Source organism: Heteronotia binoei, chromosome 20, assembly GCF_032191835.1.
Source record: "Heteronotia binoei isolate CCM8104 ecotype False Entrance Well chromosome 20, APGP_CSIRO_Hbin_v1, whole genome shotgun sequence".
Lineage (NCBI taxonomy): Eukaryota > Metazoa > Chordata > Lepidosauria > Squamata > Gekkonidae > Heteronotia > Heteronotia binoei.
The window spans coordinates 13,416,739-13,438,146 of NC_083242.1; the positions used below are offsets into that span (position 1 = coordinate 13,416,739).

The 21,408-nt window shown below is 48.1% G+C and overlaps 1 protein-coding gene across 1 annotated transcript; it reads left to right on the top strand.

The window, feature by feature from the left end:
- The first annotated feature begins 1,461 nt into the window (after positions 1–1,461).
- On the top strand, positions 1,462–21,193 carry NME4 (NME/NM23 nucleoside diphosphate kinase 4). The gene is made up of 5 exons (XM_060260778.1): positions 1,462–1,602; positions 11,630–11,760; positions 14,803–14,904; positions 19,131–19,243; positions 20,762–21,193. The coding sequence occupies exons 1-5, from the start codon at positions 1,518–1,520 to the stop codon at positions 20,880–20,882; spliced, it is 552 nt and encodes a 183-aa protein (XP_060116761.1). The 5' UTR covers positions 1,462–1,517; the 3' UTR covers positions 20,883–21,193.
- The last annotated feature ends 215 nt before the right edge of the window (positions 21,194–21,408 follow it).

The following is a 21,408-nucleotide window of genomic DNA, read 5'->3' on the forward strand; positions in this document are numbered from 1 at the left end:
TCTTTAAGGTTGGGGCCTGGAATGCCAGAGACCCTCAAGAGATGGCTGGAGAGAGGGAGGGAGCAGGGGGGTGGAATTTTGTGTGAAAAAGTGCCTGGTGGGGTCGCTGTGCTGGTCTGAAGCAGCAGAAAAAGCTGAAGTCCTTTAAGATCAGCAGAGTTTAATTCTGGGCATCAGCTTTCATGTGCACACACCCTTCTTCAGACCAATCCAGGTGGGCAGCTGTGTTGGTTTGAAGCAACAGAACAAAATTTGAGTCCGGGGCCCCTTTTAAGGCCAACAAAGTTTAATTCTAAGCTTCCATGTGTATGCAGACGTCTTCAGATAGATGCGGGCAGGCAGCCATGTTGGTCTGAAGCAACAGAACAAAGTCTGAATCCAGTGACACACTTAAGGCCAAAGAAGTTTTATTCAAGGTAAGAAAAAGTGTTCTGGTAGAGAATCTAGCTTAGAGTCTGCTGAGAGTTGGCTGAAGCAGCTGGGAGGGTGGGGTGCACCTGCTACTCTAGAGGAGAGGGTGTCTCTGCTTCCACCTGGCCTCTGCCTGCATGTTTGTAAAGAAAGGAAATCCTGTCCACAGAGCAGGTTAAGTGCGCAGATTCCTATCTGGGAGAACTGGGTTTGATTCCCCACTCCTCCACTTGCTGCTGCTGGAATGGCCTTGGGTCCGCCATAGCTCTGGCAGGAGTTGTCCTTGAAAGAGTAGGTGCTGTGAGAGCCCTCTCAGGCCCACCCACCTCACAGGGTGTCTGTTGTGGGGGGAGACGATATAGGAGAGAGGTGGTCAACGGTAGCTCTCCAGATTTTTTTTTGTCTACAACTCCCATCAGCCCCAGTCATTGGCCATGCTGGCTGGGGCTGATGGGAGTTGTAGGCAAAAAAAAATCTGGAGAGCTACCGTTGGCCACCCCTGATACAGGAGATTGTGAGCCGCTCTGAGTCTCTGATTCAGAGAGAAGGGCAGGGTATAAATCTTCTTCAAACATCATACGCCTCCCGGGTTCTGTCTCCCACCCACCCCCAGAGGGAACCCAACAGGGCAAGTGTTTCACTCCTGTCCTGACATGTTGTCCCCTTGCCATGGGGTAGCCATAGGGGACCCTGCAAGGGGCAGGTAGGAGCCCCCCTCCTCAGAGCCCCAGATACCCACAGATCAATTTTCTATTATACCCTATGGGAAGTGGTCTCCATAGGGAATAATGGAGTGCTCAGCAAACATTCTCTCCCCCCACCCCCCGCTTTCTGATGACCCTGAAGTGGGGGGGGAGGGCCTCCAAACCGGGGGATCCCCTGGCCCCACCTGGGGATTGGCAACCCTAGGGGGAACTCCTTCCCCTCGAGGGGGCGTCCGGCCGGCCTGCCTGCCCACTGGACCCTCCTCCAGTCCTCCCTCTGCCGAGAGCTCCGCCCGGCGTGGGGCTGGCCCGGTGGGTGGAGAGGGCCGGCGGCAGGAGCCCCCTTCTCCCGCCCTGGCTACAAATCCGGCCAGGCCGGGCGCGCCTGCAGCCCCGGCCGGCATGGGCTTCCTGCAGCGCTGCGTGGCGCGGAGCCTCTGGCCCGGCCGGCCCCCCCTGGCCGCCCCCTATCGCCTCTACGCCGCCGGTGAGTGAGTGCGGGAGTGAGTGGGGCAGCTGGGCGGGCAGGCCTGGGCCGGCTTTCCTCTCTCTTTCCTGCGCCATGCGCCTTGGGGGCGCGCAGAGGGCGCACGACCCTCTCTCCCAGGGCACAGGTGGGCACTCCCCCTCGCGGGCTGGTACGCCCAAAGCAACCCCCGTTGGCCCCCTCTTTCTGAGCACCCCCCCCCCCCGTTCTGGAGGCATCTCCTGGCTTTCTGGAGCAGGGAGCATTTGGGTTGGGGGGGGGGGTCTCCAAATTGGCTCTTCTGGTACTCCCTGCAAACACAGCCAAGTGGTCTCTTCCCCCAAAACAATCCTGGAGCATGTCTTTCTTTTTTACAGTTTTATTTCATTGATGCCACACTTGTGTCCCTGATGGGGGCCCAAAGGGGGTTGTGTTATTCTCTTCTTCCCCGTTGAAGCCTCACAACAACCCTCGGAAGTTGGCCTAGATGACCCTTGAAGGCCTGTCCGGCTCCATGATTCCAGTAATTTGGTTAGACGAAGAGACCACGATGTGCTTCAACACGAGATTCAAACCTGTGTCTTTCAGCTCCTAGTCCGGGGATTGTCAAAATTGTTTAATGTAAGAGCCACAGAGAATAAATGCCAGGTGTTTCGAGAGTCACAAGACATCGACGGATGGAAGGAAGGAAAATGGGGAGGAGAGGTGGAAAGAAAGCAACTTTAAATGAATTCTCCAAGCTGCCGGCTGGCTTGGCTTAAGCCTCAGAGAAGTGGTTTAAAGAGAGAAATGCCTTCTCCAATCTGGCCAATAGAGTGGTGGGGGCTTTGAGAGCCACACAATATATGTGAAAGAGCCACATGTGGCTCCCAAGCCACAGTTTGGCCACCCCTGTGACCTAGCCCAATGTTCTAACCATTGCACCATACCATCTTTCAGAAGGAGGCATCAATTGGTGACCCAAGCATGATGCAGGCTGGCTGTTCGGATTGCCTTGGTATCTTTCCCCAGTACCAATGTGCCACCATCAGCTGAAGAATCCGTTTGGCATTCCTTTTGGTTGCCCAGACAGCAAGAATTGGGCTGGCACCCTCGCCAAGGGCAAATCTCCGGCTTTTCTTTCCTGACAACACAGTTTTTGGTGGGTTCATACTAGAAGAGCTGTAGGTTTGAGAACAATTTTTTTTGCTCAAACGAAGCTGATGGCTTTGGGTCCTCAGGATCTGTGCTGGGATGGATACCTCTGGCTTGGTGTGCTGGAGAGGAACGTTGAGGTGTTCACCTCCTTGCTCCCGATTTGTGGGTGGCCACCTGGGAGCACCCAGGATGCTTGACAGCTTTCCTTGGAGGTGATGCTAGAGTAGGGCTGGACAAACTGTGGCTTGAGAGCCACATGTGGCTCTTTCACACATATTGTGTGGCTCTCAAAGCCCCCACTGCCCCATTGGATGGCCTAGAGAAGGCATTTGTCTCTTTAAATCACTTTGCCAAGCCAGCCCGCAGCTTGGAGAATGCATTTAAGGTTAAAGTTGCTTTCTTTCCACCTCTCTTCCCCATCTATTTTTCCTCCCTCCCTCCCACATCTGACATTCATGTATTTTGGCTCTCAAACATCTGACGTTTATTCTATGTGGCTCTATAAGGCTACCCCTGCGCTAGAGCCATTCTAACTCCATTCTTCTCCAAATGCAACATTCTAACTCCATTCTTCTCCAAATACAACAACTGAGTACTTTGAATACTCAGACTGGCACCTGTGGCTTGTTCTGCGCCACAGTCGGAAAGAAATAAACTCCCATCATTTGCTGGCACCTCGGACATTTCTGCTTCGGAGCCGTTGAGTGTGTACACCATCCCGAGACACTAGACTTTCAGGCACCTTCTCTAGAGGGTCCCTGGCACATCTGCCTCTTTTCTCTTGCTTGGAAAACAGAGCTCCCAGATGAGGTCGTCCCGGGTCACAAGCGTTCTCCGGTAATTCACCCGGACTCTCCTGACCCCCAAGTAGCGAACCTGGCTACAGTCGCAGCAAGGGATGAACTGGGTTGCTATGGCTTGCCATATGCAGGCTGTTGACCCCCACAGGTGGGTTGTGCTTTTAGGGATGCCAGCCTCCAGGTGGGACCTGGGGATCCCCTGGAATAACAGCGCCTCTCCAGACTACAGAGACCAGTTCCCCCGGAGAAAATGGCTGCTTCGGAGGGTGGCCTTTATGGCACTGCACCCCATAGAGGTCCCTCTGCTCCTTCTTCTAAGCCTACCTTTAATTCAAGGACTGTTGTCGTTGTTGGTTGAGTATACTGCAAACCCTGCATGTTGGACACAGAAGTAATTGCTGTTTAAAACTTGGCAAGCTTTGCATGTTGGACTTAGAAGTCTTTGTTGCTAAAAAGTTGATTGCGGTGCTTTTCCCTTGAAACGCCGCGAATGCAAATCCTCAATACGCTGCAGAGCGCGGTTAAGCACTGATATGAGGTTTACGGAGTGTGGGTCGTTTTCATATTAAGCTGTGATTGACTGGTGGTGTGATTCTTGTTGACATGATATATTGTTACACGGCCTCCTCACGCTTTGCTCAGTCGTGGCTGCGTTTCCCTTGTTTAGTTGCCAAGCCTCCAGGTGGGACCTGGGGACCCCCTGGAATTACAGCTCATCTCAAGCCTACAGAGATCAGTTCCCCCTGGAGAAAGTGGATGGTTTGGAGGGTGGAGTCTATGGCATCGTACCTCACAGAGGTCCCTGTCCTCCCCGGGCTCCATCCCCAAATCTCCAGGAGTTTCCCAGCCTGAATCTGGCAACTCTTCACTCCCCACACCCTGTCAGTGACCAAGGGGGAATTGGCAACCCTAATGAAGTTTCTGAACTAAAATTCTGGGGGATGTCAGAGCATCTCCTGATGCTGTGGATATATTGCGTACCAAACTGGATCCAAGCGGAGGCACATGGGGAGGGGGTCCATAACCAGTGTTCCCTCTAAGCTGAGTCGGCATGAGTTAGTTCACAGAATTTTAGCCTCCCGCTCAGACATTATTTGTCTTCGCTCAGGAAAAATGACCTCAGAGCAAGCTAACTGATGCTGCAGCTCACAACTTTAATGCCAGTAGCTCACAAAGTAGAATTTTTGCTCACAAGACTCTGCAGCTTAGAGGGAACCTTGTCCATAACCCTCTTCCTCTAGGGGGTCTAATTATGTGAGCCCCAAAATAAGGTGTCCCTATCCTTCATTATTCCCAATGGAAGGAAGGCATTTAAAAAGAATGCGGCCCCTTTTAAATGTGGTTGCCAGAACTCCCTTTGGAGTTCAGTCGTGCTTGTCACAACCTTGCTCCTGGCTCCACCCCCAAAGTCCCTTGGCCCCACCCCCAAAGTCCCTTGGCTCCACCCCCAAAGTTCCTTAGCTTCACCCCCAGAGTCCCAAGATATTTATTGAGTCAGACCTGGCAACCCCACTTGAGCTTGTCCTGCATCTCTCCCTCTCACTGCAGTTGCAATTAAATTCCAAGTCTCTTTGAGCTGCTTTTAAATTTTTTTAAGGTCAAGAGATACTTTATGTTCCAGGTTATCTACTAGTTTGAGCATCAGACTGAGATGCCTCCACAGTTGATTTGTTTGTTTTCTAAAGATTGCAAACCCTCCCCTCCCCAACACCCCCCCCCCCCACCAGCCTTAGAGAATTCCCAAGCCAAGCTGCTTGTTTCCTTTTATCTCCTTCCCCCAGGCTGGTCCATTGAATATCTTCTTCCCCTTTCCAAAAGGTTCCCTCCATGCACTCTTCCTCACTTTCCAGAGCTGTCCTGTCTTTTGTGGCAAGGAACAGAGAAAGGCTGGTTATGGAAAGGGTGGAGGAGACAGAGCTGTGTATTTAAGGTTTTTTGGACAAAGGCCAACCAGTGGCTATTAGGCACAGCATATTGTTGGAACTCTCTGTCTAGGGCAGTGATTCTCTGTATTCTTGGTGCTTGGGGGGCATCAGTGGGAGGACTTCTAGTGTCCTGGCCCCACTGATGGACCTCCTGATGGCACCTGGGTTTTTTTGGCCACTGTGTGACAGAGTGTTGGACTGGATGGGTCATTGGCCTGATCCAACATGGCTTCTCTTCTGTTCTTATTGGACACGTCTTTTATTCTGCTTTCCTAAACTTCTAGGTACCATCTAGATCAGGGGTGGCCAAACTTGCTTTAATGTAAAAGCCACATAGAATAAACGTCAAACGTTGGAAGGAGGGAAGGAAGGAAGGCAAATAGATGGGGAGAAGCAGAAAGAAAGCAACTTTAAATGCATTCTCCAAGCTGCTGGCTGGCTTGGCCTGGCAAAGTGATTTAAAGAGACAAATGCCTTCTCCAAGCTGGCTGATGGGGTGGTGGGAGCTTCAAGAGCCACATAATGTGAAAGAGCCGCATTTGGCCCCGAGCTGCAGTTTGGCCACCCCAATCTAGATAGATGCTGCTTAGAGGGTCAGCATCGACCAGTGTCCTGAATAAGATCTAGGAGACCCACATATATGAACATATGAAGCTGCCTTATACTGAATCAGACCCTTGGTCCATCAAAGTCAGTATTGTCTTCTCAGACTGGCAGCGGCTCTCCAGGGTCTCAAGCTGAGGTTTTTCACACCTATTTGCCGGGACCCTTTTTTGGAGATGCCAGGGATTGAACCTGGGACCTTCTGCTTCCCAAGCAGATGCTCTACCACTGAGCCACCGTCCCTCTCCTCCCACATTCATATCCCCACACTTAAAGCTTTCTAGCTGAAGTCTTTCTACCTCCTTCAAGCCTACCTTTCCTGGTTGTTGTAGGATTAAGATGGGGAGAAATAGACCATATATGCCAGCCTAAACTCCCTTGAGGAAAGGCAAGATTAAAAATTTAGTCAATAGACTTAAAACTGGAATGGGAAAGGAAGCCCTCCCCATCTCTGGCCCAAAAGAATCTTTTCTCCTCTAGTCAGAAACATTCTGTTAAATTTTATTTGTCTCAGTCATCAGCTATAACAAAAATAGGGGAAGAAAATCCCCTCACTTTGGAAGCATAGCATTAAAACGGTTGATCAAAAGTATTGACTTTCTGCACCGTCCTCTGATCACAGACTGCCAGAACATTGCAATATCAGTCATCTATCATGCTAGCTTGTTTTGTTCGTATTTGGGCAAATAGCACCCTCCAGTGGACCAACAAACATTGGGGAAATGGTACGGGGAGGGGAAAAGGTTAACCTCTATCCTCCGACAGCGCTGTGGTCCCAATCCACCACCATCTTTAACCTGTTCATCATAGTGAGTTTTGAGGATTCTGATGAATCTCTCAAAATCTGAAAACTGCTTCAGAGGAACAGACACTGTGGGTTATGCTGGCAACCTATAATGAGACCTTCCCTTCATCTTAAAAAAGCAGCTGAAGGAAGGGCAGAGGAGATAATTTGGATGGATCAGCAGGGCAGGTTCTTCAACCCATTCCTTGTACTATTTCCCTACTAGATATACGGGGCTCAGGGTTGCTATTCGTCCCAGAAGAGACAAACTTTCAATCCGCGCACAGTGCGCTTTGCAACTGGATTTTACTGTGTGAAATGGCAAAATCTTGCAAACAGTCGCTGAAGTGGATCAAAACACCATTATTTAGCACAGAGCCAGATAAACAATTAGGCCAAATACACACTGGCCTATGGGCAACTATGCCTTTAGGGGCCCCAGGCCGGCTTTCGCCCCTGGTTCCCCCCCTGCTTGCAGCCCTCCCAGCCTGCACACGCAGCTGGAAACTGAGTTGCTCTTTACCCAGCTTGCCTGCTGCGGCTACTGGTGTTGTCGCCAGGTTTGCCTCTCTCTGCCTCTCCCCCGCAGCTTAGTAAAAGGGGCTTTTAAGAAGGTGCCTGCAGGCTGCAGTGGGGGTCGTGGGCCATGGGGCACTCGCCCAGACTCTGAGATAATTTGCAAGGGCCACCCCAAGATTTTGACTGCCTAGGGGCCTCCACAGGGTTTAATCCGGCACTGATTTAGCATGTGTGAAGGTGCTCCCATGTCACTTGTGTACAGTATTTACTCAAATGCAAGACTGGATTCTTTAACAGATATGCCATCAAAAAAGTCACAGTTATAAGTTACAAGCAACAGAACAAAATTGGAGCCCAGTGGCACCTTTAAGACCAACAAAGATTAATTCTGGTTATTTTTTTGTTGTTCAGTCGCACAGTCGAGTCCGACTCTTTGCGACCCCAAGGACCAAGTCACGCCAGGCCCTCCTGTCTTCCACCATCCTCCGAAGTCTGCTCAAATTTGCGTTAGTGACATCAGTAATGCTGTCCAGTCATCTGGGTATAAGCAGTCTTAAAGGGGCCCCTGGACTCAAACTTTCTTCTATTGCTTCAGACCGACACGACTGCCCTCCTGGATCTGTCTGAAGTGTGCATGCACATGGAAGTTGATACCCAGAATTAAACTTCATTGGTTTTAAAGGTGCCACTGGACTCAGACTTTGTTCTATTGCATGGATGACCAAACTCGCTTAACGTAAGAGCCACATAGAATATATGTCAGAAGTTTGAGAGCCACGTGCAAGACGTGAACATCAGATATTTGAGAGCCACAAGACAGGAAGGAAATAGATTGGAAGGAGGGAGGGAGGGAGAGGTGTAAAGAAAGCACCTTTACTTTTAAATGATGGAGGCTTTGAGAGCCACAGTATATGTGTGAAAGAGCCACATGTGGCTCCAGAGCAACAGTTTGGCCACCCCTGTTCTAATGCTGCAGCCCAACACAGCTACCCCGTTGAATCCAAGTTGCAAACAAGTTACAGTTACATTCCCTGGCAACTTTTCAAGTGTGTGCATGACATTTTTAAAGGGCTCATCATTCTTTAAAGTCAATACAGTGTATCAAGGTGAGCTGGAAAAGGAAATCTTTAGGTGACAAGATTCTGCTTGCTTAATTTTTGTAAGAATGTAAGTTTCATACATGTGTGCAGGGGGGGGTTTTGTAAGAAAAGTCCAGCGGGAACACATTTGCATATTAGGCCACACCCTCTGGTGTCAACATTGTTTCACACAGGGCTCTTTTTTGCAGAAACAGCCCAGCAGGAACATATTTGCATATTAGGCCACACCCCCTGATACCAAGCCAGCCAGAACTGCGTTCCTGCTCAAAAAAAGCCCTGTAAATGTATATGCTGACCAGGACACACAAAGCTACCTTATACTGAATCAGACCCTTGATCTATCGAGACCAATATTGTCTGCTCTAATGTGCAGTGCCTCCCCAGAGTTTTGGAGAGGTTGTCCCTGTCATTTGCTATCTGGTTCTTTAAGCTGGAGATGCTGGGGATTGAACCCGGGACCTTCTGCATACAATGCAGATGCTCTTCCACTAAGCCGCTGCTCAATCCTCATTCCCAGGGCAGATCTATGTGTCAGTATGACCCAAGAGCTTGATCCTAATTTGCTCAGTTATTGTCTGTAACGGAGACGCTTGCCCGGGGCTTCTAGCAAATGGAGGAATATAGATTTTTGTTTTAGTAGCGTAAGACAAGATAATGAGAACAGAGAGGCTGAGAACGCAACCTGGTTTTACCCGGCAAGTCACAAGAATGCTATCAACCAGAATCTAAGGCTGGATTCTCAAGTTCATATTAGAATGTAAGAGACATAGATCCAAATCCCACCACCTCATCTTCACAGATGTCCAGGGATCCTGCCCCCATCTGTATTTTCTTGCCCACTTCACCACAAAAAGGGGATCAGGAAGGCAGGATATCACCCTCAGTTCTCTATACTGGGGTGGCTAAACTGCAGCTCGGGAGGTACATGTGCTTCTGTCACACATATTGTGTGTCTCTCAAAGCCCCCACTGTCCCATCGGTCAACTCAGAAGGCCTTTCTCTCTTTAAATCCCTTCGTCAAGCCAAGCCAGCTGGCAGCTTGTAGAATGCATTTAAAGTTAAAGTTGCTTTCTTTCTACCTCGCCCTACCTCCCCTCTCTATTTTCAGCTATCGAAGCAGGTGGTGGTGAGCTCCCCCTCACTGGCTGTCTTGAAGCAGTGGCTGGACAAACCCTTGTCAGGGGTGCTCTAGGCAGATTCTGCATTGGACAGGGTGTTGGGCTAGGTGGCCTCGGTAACATCAATGTCTTATGGATGGACTTGGGGGTTGCCGAGATTGAGGGGCACAACATACAAGCTGGGCTTTTTGATGTTGGTGTGGGACACCCGTGGACGGAACAGTGGTCTGCGGTTGAGTAACCCGCAGTGAAACCAGCGTGCGCTTCTGCAAATATTTCCTTTTCTGTGCCCTCTGCCCGTGTTTGAACAGCAGCAGCTGGGCACAAAGCCTTGTGAAATATCAGCGGGGCCAGCAGGTTTCAGGGTCTGAACTGGGGGTTGTCAGACTTTCTACCTTTTAAAGGCTGCAGAGGATTCTGGGAAAAGTGCACTTAGTTCAGGGCACCAGACAGGACAACTGTTCAGAGAGCCAGTTTGGTGTGGTGGTTAAGTGTGCGGACTCTTATCTGGGAGAACCGGGTTTGATTCCCCACTCCTCCACTTGCACCTGCTGGCATGGCCTTGAGTCAGCCAGAGCTCTCTTATCTGGGAGAACCGGGTTTGATTCCCCACTCCTCCACTTGCACCTGCTGGAATGGCCTTGGGTCAGCCATAGCTCTGGTAGAGGTAGTCCTTGAAAGGGCAGCTGCTGTGAGAGCCCTCTCAGCCCCACCCACCTCACAGGGTGTCTGTTGTGGGGGAGGAAGGGAAAGGCGATTGTGAGCCACTCTGAGATTTGGAGTGGAGGGCGGGATATAAATCCAATATCTTCTTCTTCTTCAACCTTAGAACTGTTCCATGCAAACAGAGAGGGCATTCTAAGACACGCTCCTGCATACCCAGGCACCTTTTGGGGACAGTGCCTGTCTTTTGATCTCTCTCTTGTCCCCTCTGGAGGCCTGCTGCTTGTCCCAGGCCTGTGATTGTGATTTTTCCTAGCTTCCCTCTGGCAGTTTATAGCAAATAAAATGGAGGGAAAGAATTGCCAGCCACACTGGTACACATTGTGTGTGTGCGTGTGTGCGTGTGTTGGGTGCTGTCAAAGCACTTTTGACTCCTGGTGACCCTATGAGTTAGAGTAGCACCCTCCCAAACGTCCTATTGTTAATATCCTCGCTCAGGTCTCTTGCTCAGGATGGAAGCCGAGGCTTCCTTGGTGGAGTCGATCCGTTTCATGTTGGGTTTTCCTCTTTTCTGGCTGCCTTCAGCTTTTTCTAGCACGATTGTCTTTTCCAATGACTCTTTGTCTTCTCATAAATGTGTTGGCAGCGTTCAAAAAGAAAGCAGTGGTGCAGGAATATCGGTGATGTGATCAGGTTATAGCATAATCTTCCAGAAACTAGGGAATAAACAGAGGAAATGGGGGTTCCTTTCTCCCTCCCTCCCTCCCTCCCTCTCTCCCTCTCCTCCCTCCCTCTCCTCCCTCTCTCCCTCCCTCTCTCCCTTCCTTTTTCTCTCTCTCTGTCTCTCTCTTTGTCTCTGTCTTTCTGTCTCTCTCTCTTTCCCCTCCTTCCCTTGCACAACAGGCACAGAGTGCATTACAACATGATTCAAACATACAACATAATTGAATTTAAGATCTATACAATTATTAATTGCCCTGACCCGCAAGCTGGATCTCATCATATCTCAGAAGCTAAGCAAGTACTTGGGTGGGAGACCTCGTTAGAATACCAGAGCTGGGAGGCAGAGGCAGGCTCTGTTCAGCCACCTCTCTATATATCCTCCAGGCCCCCAGTAGGGGTCAGTCACCAGAGGTCGCCAGGTTAACATACACACATATAAAAATTACAAAAAAATTATTAATTGATTCACAAAAAAAAAATTACTAAAACTTTGCTGCTGCAAAGAAACAAGGTACTTGCATGAACCAACAATCCCCATTGCCATGAGAACTAGAAACCTAACTTAATTCCTCTTAATCAGTTTTGAAATTTAATGTTTGACAAGTGAGTCTGTGTCTCAGTGGCTTTATATGTGTTTAAGCCAGCTGGTTCTGTTTCTCTTTTCTTTGCCTGGCAGGTATCCCCGGCTTGCAGGAACGCACCCTGATAGCGGTGAAGCCGGACGGGGTACAGAGGAGATTAGTGGGGGACGTCATCAAGCGCTTTGAGAAACGGGGCTTCAAGCTAGTGGGCCTCAAGTTGCTGCAGGTATTTATTTATTTATTTTATTACTTTACATTTATATCCCGCCCTCTCCGCAAGCGGACTCAGGGCGGCTCACAACATCATAAAAACAATCAATTCAATAAAACATATAAAACCATAATTTACTTATCAATTTAAATCTATTAGCGCTGTCTCAGTCCAATCTAGGCGGTATTGACTTCTGCCTATGCTCGCCAGCATTCTATGGGATGTCCGGTGGCAGCCCATTTTCAATCAACCACAAAAGCCTGTTTAAACAGTTCGGTCTTACAGGCCCTGCGGAACGCCGACAAATCCCGCAGGGCCCTTATAGCTTCTGGGAGGGTGTTCCAGAGTTCTGGTGCTGCCACCGAGAAAGCCCTAGATCTTGTTATGCATAGTCTGGCTTCTTTTGGGCCAGGGGCAGACAGCAGATTTTTTGTCCCTGATCGCAGTGCTCTCTGGGGAATATATGGGGAAGCTATGGGGGAAAAGACTTAAGACTAACAGTTAGGGTTGCCAACCTCCAAGTGGGGCCTTGATATCTCCCAGAATTAGAATTTACCTACAGGTGACAGAGATCAATTCTACCAGAGAAAATGGCTGCTTTGGAGGGTGTACTGGATAACATTATACCCCACTGAGATCCTTCTCCTCTCAAAACCCCTCCCTCCACAGGCTTCACCCCCAAAATCTCCACATATTTATCAACCTAGTGTTTATAAGCCTACTGGCAAGGATTGTAAAATCAGAGTTGGAAAGGGCCTCCAGGGTAGGGTTGCCAAGTCTACTTCAAGAAATATCTGGGGACTTTGGGGGTGGAGCCAGGAGATTTTGGGGGTGGAGCCAGGAGCAAGGGTGTGACAAGCACAATTGAACTCCAAAGGGAGTTCTGGCCATCACATTTAGAGGGACTGCACACCTTTTAAATGCCTCCCCTCCAATGGAAATAATGAAGGATAGGAGGCACCTTCTTTTGGGGCTCATAGAATTGGACTCCATGGTCCAAACTTTCTGAAACATGGAGGGTATTTTGAGAAGAGGCACCAGATACTATGCTGAAAATCTGGTGCCCCTACCTAAAAAAACAGCACCGCCAGAGCCCCAGATACCTGTGGATCAATTCTCCATTATACCCTATGGGAATCAGCCTCCATAAGGAATAATGGAGTGCCCAGCAGCCATTTCCCCCCCTCCCCACTTTCTGATGACCCTGAAGCAGGGGGAGGGCCTCCAAACTGGAAGATTCCCTGCCCCCACCATTCGTGCAAGCTGCAAAGTAACATGTGTGAGCAATTGCCTTTAGCACGGGTTCCAAAGCGAAAAGAAAGCGGCCAGTGGAAGGTGAACGAAACACAGAACTGAACCTAGGACCTGTGTAGCCGCTGCACCTGCCAGACTTCAGTCTGCTACCCATGGGAGGAATCCTATACAAGCCTGGCGCTGTCTACGTCTTTCGAGCAAAGGAGAACTGAGACAGTGGACTGTAAACTGCTACCTTACAAGAGTGATGTGAAATAACATTCCGATTTTGAAAGTACTACCTTACAAGAGTGGTGTGAAGTAACTTTTTGATTTTGCTATGGACATTTAATGAATTTTGCTTTTCGATGATAATAATATAATTGCATCATTGTGAAAGAAATTGCTTAAGCATTTATTTGCATCATAAAAACTCAGTGGTTTATTTCTAGTGTTTGCAAATCAGTACGCTGCCGTTTCCGGTCTGCCCACCTGGGGATTGGCAACCCTACTCCAGGGTCACCTAGTCCAACCCCCTGCACAATGCAGGAAATTCACAAATACCTCCCCCACATCCCCAGTGACTCCTGCAGGCTCCATGCCCAGAAGATGGCAAAAATCCTCCAGGATCCCTGGCCAAAATGGCCTGGATAAAAATTGATTCCTGACCCCAAAGTGGCAATTGGCATTTTCCTGAGCATGTAAGAAAGGGCCACATGCAACCCTTCCTGCCGTCCTTCTCATGATCTGCCTAATTCACAGAATCAGCATTGCTGTCAGGTGGCCATCTAGCCTCTTCTTCAAAACCTCCAAAGAAGGAGAGCCCACCACCTCCTGAGAAAGCCTGTTTCACGGAGGAACTGCTCTATCGGGGATTTCTTCCTAACGTTTAGCTGAAATCTCTTTTAATTCAACCTGTTGGTTCTGGTATGACGTTCTGGGGCAACACAAAACAACTCCACCATTGTATCCACAGAAATTTGGATTCTATAGGACTTTTTCCACAGCAGTTGGGGAGGGAGAAAAGTAGGGATACTTTCACATATGCGGAATAATGCTGTTTTCTTTTTTTTAACATATGATGTTTATTTTTAAAAATTCCAAGTTATACAGAACGTTGTTGGGTGAAGAAGTATCAAGTAGATTAGTGGATTAATTCCATATATAACAAAATTCTACTATGCGTAAAGTACTATGGTATATATAACATTGTAGAACATCTTATTTAATTTTAAGATAACGTCCAGTTTACCAATCAATCAATAAACAAATAAATATATATCTTATTAAGGATAAATTAACTGGTAATTGGGCTAGAATTTTTGACTCTTAAGCTAAGAATAATGCCTTGCTCCATCCCAAGCCAAAGAAAAGGGAATATTTAAATAAAAAGAGAAAGAGGGGATAGCACAAGTTAGAAAGAATTATAGTGAGAGAAACTGAAGGTAAGTTGTGTTAATAGGTAAGATGTTTTTAGATTCAGTATATTCCAGAAACAGAAGCCATTTTTCTTCAAAAGATGTGACCTTGGAGTAAATAATATCGCTTTCAATCCACTTCAGCCACTGTTTGCAAGGGGATTTTGCCGTTTCACACTGTAAACTCCAGTTGCGAAGCGCATTGAAAGTAGATTGAAAGTGTGTTATTTAGCGTGTATGAAAGTTCCCCTTCCAGGAGAGGAAGTTTCCAGAATCTGGCTTCAACCACTAATCCGTCAAATGAAGAGGACTGAAGTGGATACCTAACCGTGTGTGTGAGGGGGTGTTTCCTGAGGAGGGGTTCTTGCTTGTGTGATCCAAGACATCCCACCTTCTTTTTTGGCAGGCCAATGAGGGGATCCTGTCAGAACATTACCACGAGCTGCGGAGGAAACCCTTCTATCACGAGCTGATTCAGTACATGACTTCAGGACCTGTAGTGGCCATGGTAAGTCAGGGCAGGTTTTCAGGGATGCTTATGAATCTTGGAGGTGAAGCAGATGGTGGCACAGAGATTGGGACATTCCTCCTCAAACATCTCTCTGTGTGCTGATATCATGGGAGAGAATTTGTCCACGTGGACAAGGGATGATTGAACCGAAAACGAGATCCCAAATTGCTGATGCCTCCATGTCAAATCTCTCTGTAATCTTTTGCCTGCCTTTCCTTCAAGGTAGAACAAAGCAAGAGTCAAATTACACCTTTAAGACCAGCAAAGTTTTATTCAGAATGCAAACTTTTGTGTGCTCTTCTTCTTACATCCTGAATAAAGCTTTGTAAGCTTTCATGTCTTCTTCTTCTTCTCTTCTTCTCTTCCTCTTCTTTTCTTATTCTCTTCTCCTTCTTCTCTTCTTCTCCTTCTCTTCTTCTCCTTCTTCTTCTCCTCCTTCTCCTTTTTCTTCTTCATAAAACTTTGATAGTCTTAAAGGTGCAACTTGCTTTGTTCTACTGCTTCAGACCAACACAGCTGCCCACCTGGATCTTTCCTTCAAGGTGCTCAGGGCAACCTGCACAGTACTCTTCCCCCCACCTGCCCACTTTTTACAAAATCCTTTCTCATAACCTAGGGTGGTAGGTTAGGGCGTGCCCATACTTCCCACCAGAGCTTTTTCTGTAGCAGGGCACTCCTTTTTTGTAGCAGGCACTCCTTTGCATATTAGGCCACACCTCCCTGATGTAGCCAATCCTCCAAGAGCTGACAGGGCTCTTACAACAGGGCCTACTGTAAGCTCTAGGAGGATTGGATACATCAAGGGTGTGTGGCCTAATATGCAAAGGAGTGTCCGCTACAGAAAAAGCCCTGGTTCTCACACTTTCCCAGGGCTCCCCAAGTGTTTTTAGACAGATAACAGGAGGAGATAGGGCTGGGCTTCTGATAGGCCATTGAAGATCTGAGTGGCTGGGTGGATTTTTAGTGGCCTTTTAGTGGCCTCTGCAGCAGCTGCCACCATTGCACAAGGATCTTCACTGTGTGACTGAAGGTCAGCTGTGCATATGCAAGAATATATTTTAAAACAAGATGTTCATGCTAAAAGGAGTCCTGTTAAAGGCATCTTTTGCCTGAAATTGTGCAGAGCTGCTATTTAAATTGTGTATGGTCTCCCCCTCTGAGATTTTGTAGTCAATTCTGCTTCTGTAGCTTGGTGTCATGGTTAAGAGCAGCAGACTCTTAATCTGGAGAACCGGGTTTGATTCTCCACTCCTCCTCCACATGAAGCCAGCTGGGTGACCTTGGAACAGTCACAATTCTCTCAAAACTCTCTCAGCCAGTTTGGTGTAGTGGTTAAGTGCGCAGACTCTTATCTGGGAAAACCGGGTTTGATTCCCCTCTCCTCCACTTGCAGCTGCTGGAATGGCCTTGGGTCAGCCATAGCTATTGCAGGAGTTGTCCTTGAAAGGGCTGCTGCTGTGAGAGTTCTCTCAGCCCCACTCTCCTCACAGGGTGTCTGTTGTGGGGGAGGAAGGTAAATGAGATTGTAAGCCACTCTGAGACTCTGATTCAGAGAGAAGGGCGGGGTATAAATCCAGTATCATCATCTTCATCATCATCTACTTCACAGGGTGTCTGAAGGTGGTCATAAGCAGCTCCAAGATTCCTTTAGGTAGTGAAAGGTCAGATATAAAACCCACTCCTCCTCCTCCTCCTCCTTCTCCTCCTCTTCTTCTTCTTGCCATTTTGTGACTGAGCCCACCATCCAGTGTCAGAATTCCAAATGCACCTGCAGGCTCCAAAAAGGTTGTAGAGACTTGGGTTAGGTGGACCGAGAGAGTGACCCCACTCTCCCCAACCAGTGAGTTTCATAGCTGAGTCGAGATTTGAACCTGGATCCCCCAATCCTAGTCTAAGACTCTATCCTGTGCAATGCATTGGCTTTCTAAGGCAGTCCTCTCAGCATGTATGACCACCCACTCTGCTTCAAAAACTCTTATTTACTACCCGTCTGAAACTGCGAAAAATACAGTAGTCGTCAAACACATCGTAGGTCACGAGATGTGGTTGGTGCATAAAACAAACAAAAATCCTTAGGGGGGGGGTATAAAATGCATTCAAATCAGGACTCGTTGCAGTTTTTTTCCATCTTGAAGCTCCAACACAGCTTCACTGTGGCTCACCTTTGCAACCCTTCAAATTGGATATTGACTTAGCAGTCTGGCTTGTCTCTTTCCTCCTTGAATATTTTCTGCCTTAATTTTTCTTAAAGCACAGCACTTACATATATTAAATATGGACACATCAGCCTTTAAAAAAAAAAAAGAGTGGATTTTTTAAAAATGTTGGAAAACTGCTTCAAGGAGGAGGAGGGAAGAGACAGGTGAGTGATATCACTAGTTATCACCCAATCATGTTAGCTAGAGGAAAGATAGGCTTGGTGTACCCTCTTGATCGAGGATGTGACAAGTGGAAATTAGAAGGAGAATCTTTCCACGACATGGGAAGAAACCAAACGTAATTGAAGCAGATCTAAGCGCTGTTAGGAGGATCACTGCAGGAGCATGGTTTAAAACGTAGCACTGATACTAGCCAATCAGTCCTGAAAACAGCCCAGTTTTCCCAGAAGAGAACAGTGTCTACCAAAACAACAGATAATTGTGCTACAGCGACTCAAATTACGCATGTCTCTATATAAATCTTAGAACGTACAAACGGCTGAGTTCCTGCTGATCTACCATATCACAAGCCGCAGAGACGCTGAATCACGAAAACTGACAAGTGATTTCATACACACAGCGGGGGAGCTATCCCAGACATTATCAAAGCACTCATCTTTTAAAAGCTAGGATTGGATGAGTTCTTATCTTCCAGGGCAGGATTTCACAAGCAAGAAATATGGTTAAGTCAGCAAACAATGAAATATATCAGAGAAAGAGGAGGTCAGAAGCAGTGGACGTAGTTTCCCTGATGGCAGTGGCTTGACTATAGGATGATGACGGTTAAAGGCACACAAGACCCTTCCAGCTTTAATATCTACCCTGGCCAGGGCTCTTTTTTGTAGCAGGAACTCCTTTGCATATTAGGCCACACACCCCTGATGTAGCCAATCCTCTAAGAGCTTACATGGCTTTTAGTACAGGGCCTGCTGTAAGCTCCAGGAGGATTGGCTACATCTTGGGGTGTGGCCTAATATGCAAATGAGTTCCTGCTACAAAAAAACCCTGATCTTAGGTCAGTCATTCTTTCTTCACCTAACCTGTACTTCTCTAGGTTGTTGAGATGATAAAATTGAAGAGGGGAGCAGCCCTGTATTCCACCCTGAGAGAAGGAGGGGAAGGAGGAGGAGGAGGAGGAGAAGGGATTGTTTACAATCTCAGAACAGTTTAGAATCTCCTTCCCTTCCTCTCCCCACAACAGACACTCTGTGAGGGAGATGTGGGTTGAGTGAGAGAACTGCTCTTGAGCGAACAGCTCTGAGGTCATCCAGCTGGCTGCATGTGGAGGAGTGGGGGATCAAACGCAGTTCTCCAGATTAGAGTCTGCACACTTAACCACTACACCAAACTGGAAGGGTGGGATTACTAATGCATTAAATGAAGGCTTAAATGAAGTCCCCCAGTTTCACGACAACCCTGTGAGGTGTCATAAAGCATGAGAGAATGCCCAAGGCTATCCAGTATTTCATGCCTCTGTCTCCTACATCTATAAACCCACCAGGCTAGCCTCTGTACCACTGTCTTTTATGTATGTATTTATTTCAAAATCTCTACCTCACTTTTCTCTCCGATGGGGAGCTGAATCTGTTTACAGCATTGTTTTCCTTCCCTACATTTTATCTTCACAACAATGGCTTTGTGAGGTAGAGAGCAATGGGCCAAAAGTTACCGAGCAAAAGTTACCCAGCAAGAGTCAGGATCACAACCTGGATTTCCTTGATCTTATTCCAACCCTCTAGCCCCCAGTGAGTGCAGAATACCCAATTATTTCTATATAGTTTAACTATTCGCTTCATTGAAGGAGCTCTGGGCAGTTTATAGGGTACTCCTCTCTTCTGTTTTCTCCTCACAATGACACTGTGAGGTATGTTAGGTCAAGAGAAAGTGTGTGGGATTGGCCCCGTGTTTCCCAGAGAGTGTCATGGCTGAGTGGAGATTAGAACCCGTGTCTCCTGACCTAGTCTAGGATGCCATTTTGGAGCTCTTGGTGTGTTGAGTTTGGGACACTCCCTGGGTCTGTTGCAGGTGTGGGAAGGTCACAACGTGGTCAAGACCTCCAGGGCCATGGTGGGAGAGACGAACCCTGCGGAAGCCAAGCCAGGCACCATCCGTGGAGATTTCAGCATTCACGTCAGCAGGTACGAGCCAGGGGGGCCCATGTGATAGATGTCCCTGCACTCTCACCTTGACTGGAGTCTCCAGCCTGTGAACTTTCACGGTGGGAGAGATGCAGCCAGTGTAAATTGTCCAGGATAACTCAAATGGGGATGGATTAACCGTTTGACTGAGAATGACACTGAAGGCAGACCCTGGTTGAATTGCAATAGCATGGGAAAGTGACGTGTATCGAAGACTGGCCAGGGCGACTCTGAGTTGAGAGATACCTGGAGATCTGGCTTGCTCCTGTGCCTTTAATAAAGACGTGAAATGTGGAACGAGACAATCTGGAGACCAAACGTTATGAGGAAAGGCTGAGGGACTTGAGAAGGTTCAGTCTGGAGAAGAGGAGATGGAGGGGGGACATGATTGCACGCTTTAAGTATTTGAAGGGCTGTCACTTAGAGGAGGGCAGGGATCTGTTCCTGTTGGCAGGAGAGGTTTAGACTTGCAAGAATGGGTCTAAATTAAGGGCAAGAAGGTACCAGCTGGATATTTTTTTTTACAGTCAGAGTTGTTCAACAGTGAAAACAGCTACCGAGGGAGGTGGTGAGCTCCCCATCACTGGCAAACACTTGTCAGGGATGCTGTAGGCTAGGGGTGGCAAAACTGTGGGTCTTTGACACATATTGTGTGGCTCTTGAAGCCCCCACTGCCCCATCAGCCAGCTCGGAGAAGGCATTTGTCTCTTTAAATCGTTTCTTCAAGCCAAGCCAGCTGGCAGCTTGGAGAATGCATTTAAAATTGCTTTTTTTCTACCTCTCTCCCTCCTCTCTCCCCATCTATTTTCCTTCCTTCCTTCCTCCCTCCCTCCCTCCCTCCCTCCCTCCCTCCCTCCCTTCCTTCCTTCCTTCCTTCCTTCCTTCCTTCCTTCCTTCCTTCCTTCCTTCCTTCCTTCCTTCCTTCCTTCCTTCCTTCCTTCCTTCCACAAAGTGATTTAATGAGACAATTGCCTTCTCCAAGCTGGCCGACAGGGCAGTGGGAGCTTCAAGAGCCACACAATACGTGTGAAAGAGCCACATGTGGCTCCCAAGCCACCTGTTTGACCACCCCTGTTCTGGAAAATGGTAAAAAGGGAAACATGGATTTTAAATGAATGGCACCATTCTAAACATCTTGAAATTCAAATCCAGGAACCTCATCCTGTTTTTGCTTTCCCCATCTGTTGAGAGTAGAAAGAAACAAAAAAATTTAATTCTCATATCATAGGCAGGGGTGGACTTCTAGCAGGAGCTCCTTTGCATATGAGGCAACACACCCCTGATGTAACCAGTCCTCCAAGAGCTTATAAAAAAGAGCCTTGTGAGCTCCTGGAGGATTGGCTGTATCAGGGTTGTGTGGCCTCATATGCAAAGGAGCTCCTGCTAGAATTCCACCCCTGCTCATACGCAATTCCCAGAATGCTTGGGGGCCAGCCAGATGGGAACAGTTTTAAATTTTGCAGTGAGCTGTGATGTGTCCTCACTGCACATGTCTTTTTTCTCTCCCCGTGGAAACAGGAATGTCGTCCACGCCAGCGACTCTGTGGAGACAGCCCAGCGGGAAATCAGTTTGTGGTTCCGCAGCAACGAGCTTGTCGACTGGGACTGCTGTGATCACAAAATCATGTATGAACTCTGAAGGCCTTGCTAGGCCCGGAACCTGTCTTCCGGATCTGCTACCTCAGCCGGTGTGCGGCCTTTTTGAAGCCATGAGTGTTGGGCCTCACGGGCTCTGAATTTGGGGGGTGGGGGGTATGTGGGATGGTGTTGCACTTCAGCCACTGTGCCTCTGCTCAGGGGAGTGTGTACCTCACGCAGAACCGCTGCACTGAGTATGTTGGAATAACCCAAGTGCCATTGCTTTGAAAAAAGTTTTTAAGGGTGTTGCGAGAAAACCACAGAATACTGTTCTTAAAAGAAATCACATTAAAACACACACATGCACACTCAGTAATTTGTGCAAATGTGATTCTGTTTTGTGTGCTTGGTGACTGTGAAGAGGGTTCTTGTCTAGTCCAAATGCAGGGGCAGCCGAACTGTGGCTCTTTCACACATGTGTGGCTCTCAAAGCCCCCCCACTCTATTGGCCAGCTTGTATAATGCATTTAAAGTTAAAGTTGATTTCTTTCCACCTCTCCTCTCCATCTATTTTCCTTCCTTCCTTC

Excerpts from the sequence above, each read along its gene's own strand:
- NME4 (XM_060260778.1), top strand. The coding sequence starts at position 1,518 with ATGGGCTTCCTGCAGCGCTGCGTGGCGCGGAGCCTCTGGCCCGGCCGG. Across the intron at positions 1,603-11,629 it reads CTATCGCCTCTACGCCGCCG|GTATCCCCGGCTTGCAGGAA; the intron begins GTGAGTGAGTGC and ends TTTGCCTGGCAG. Across the intron at positions 19,244-20,761 it reads TTCAGCATTCACGTCAGCAG|GAATGTCGTCCACGCCAGCG; the intron begins GTACGAGCCAGG and ends CCGTGGAAACAG.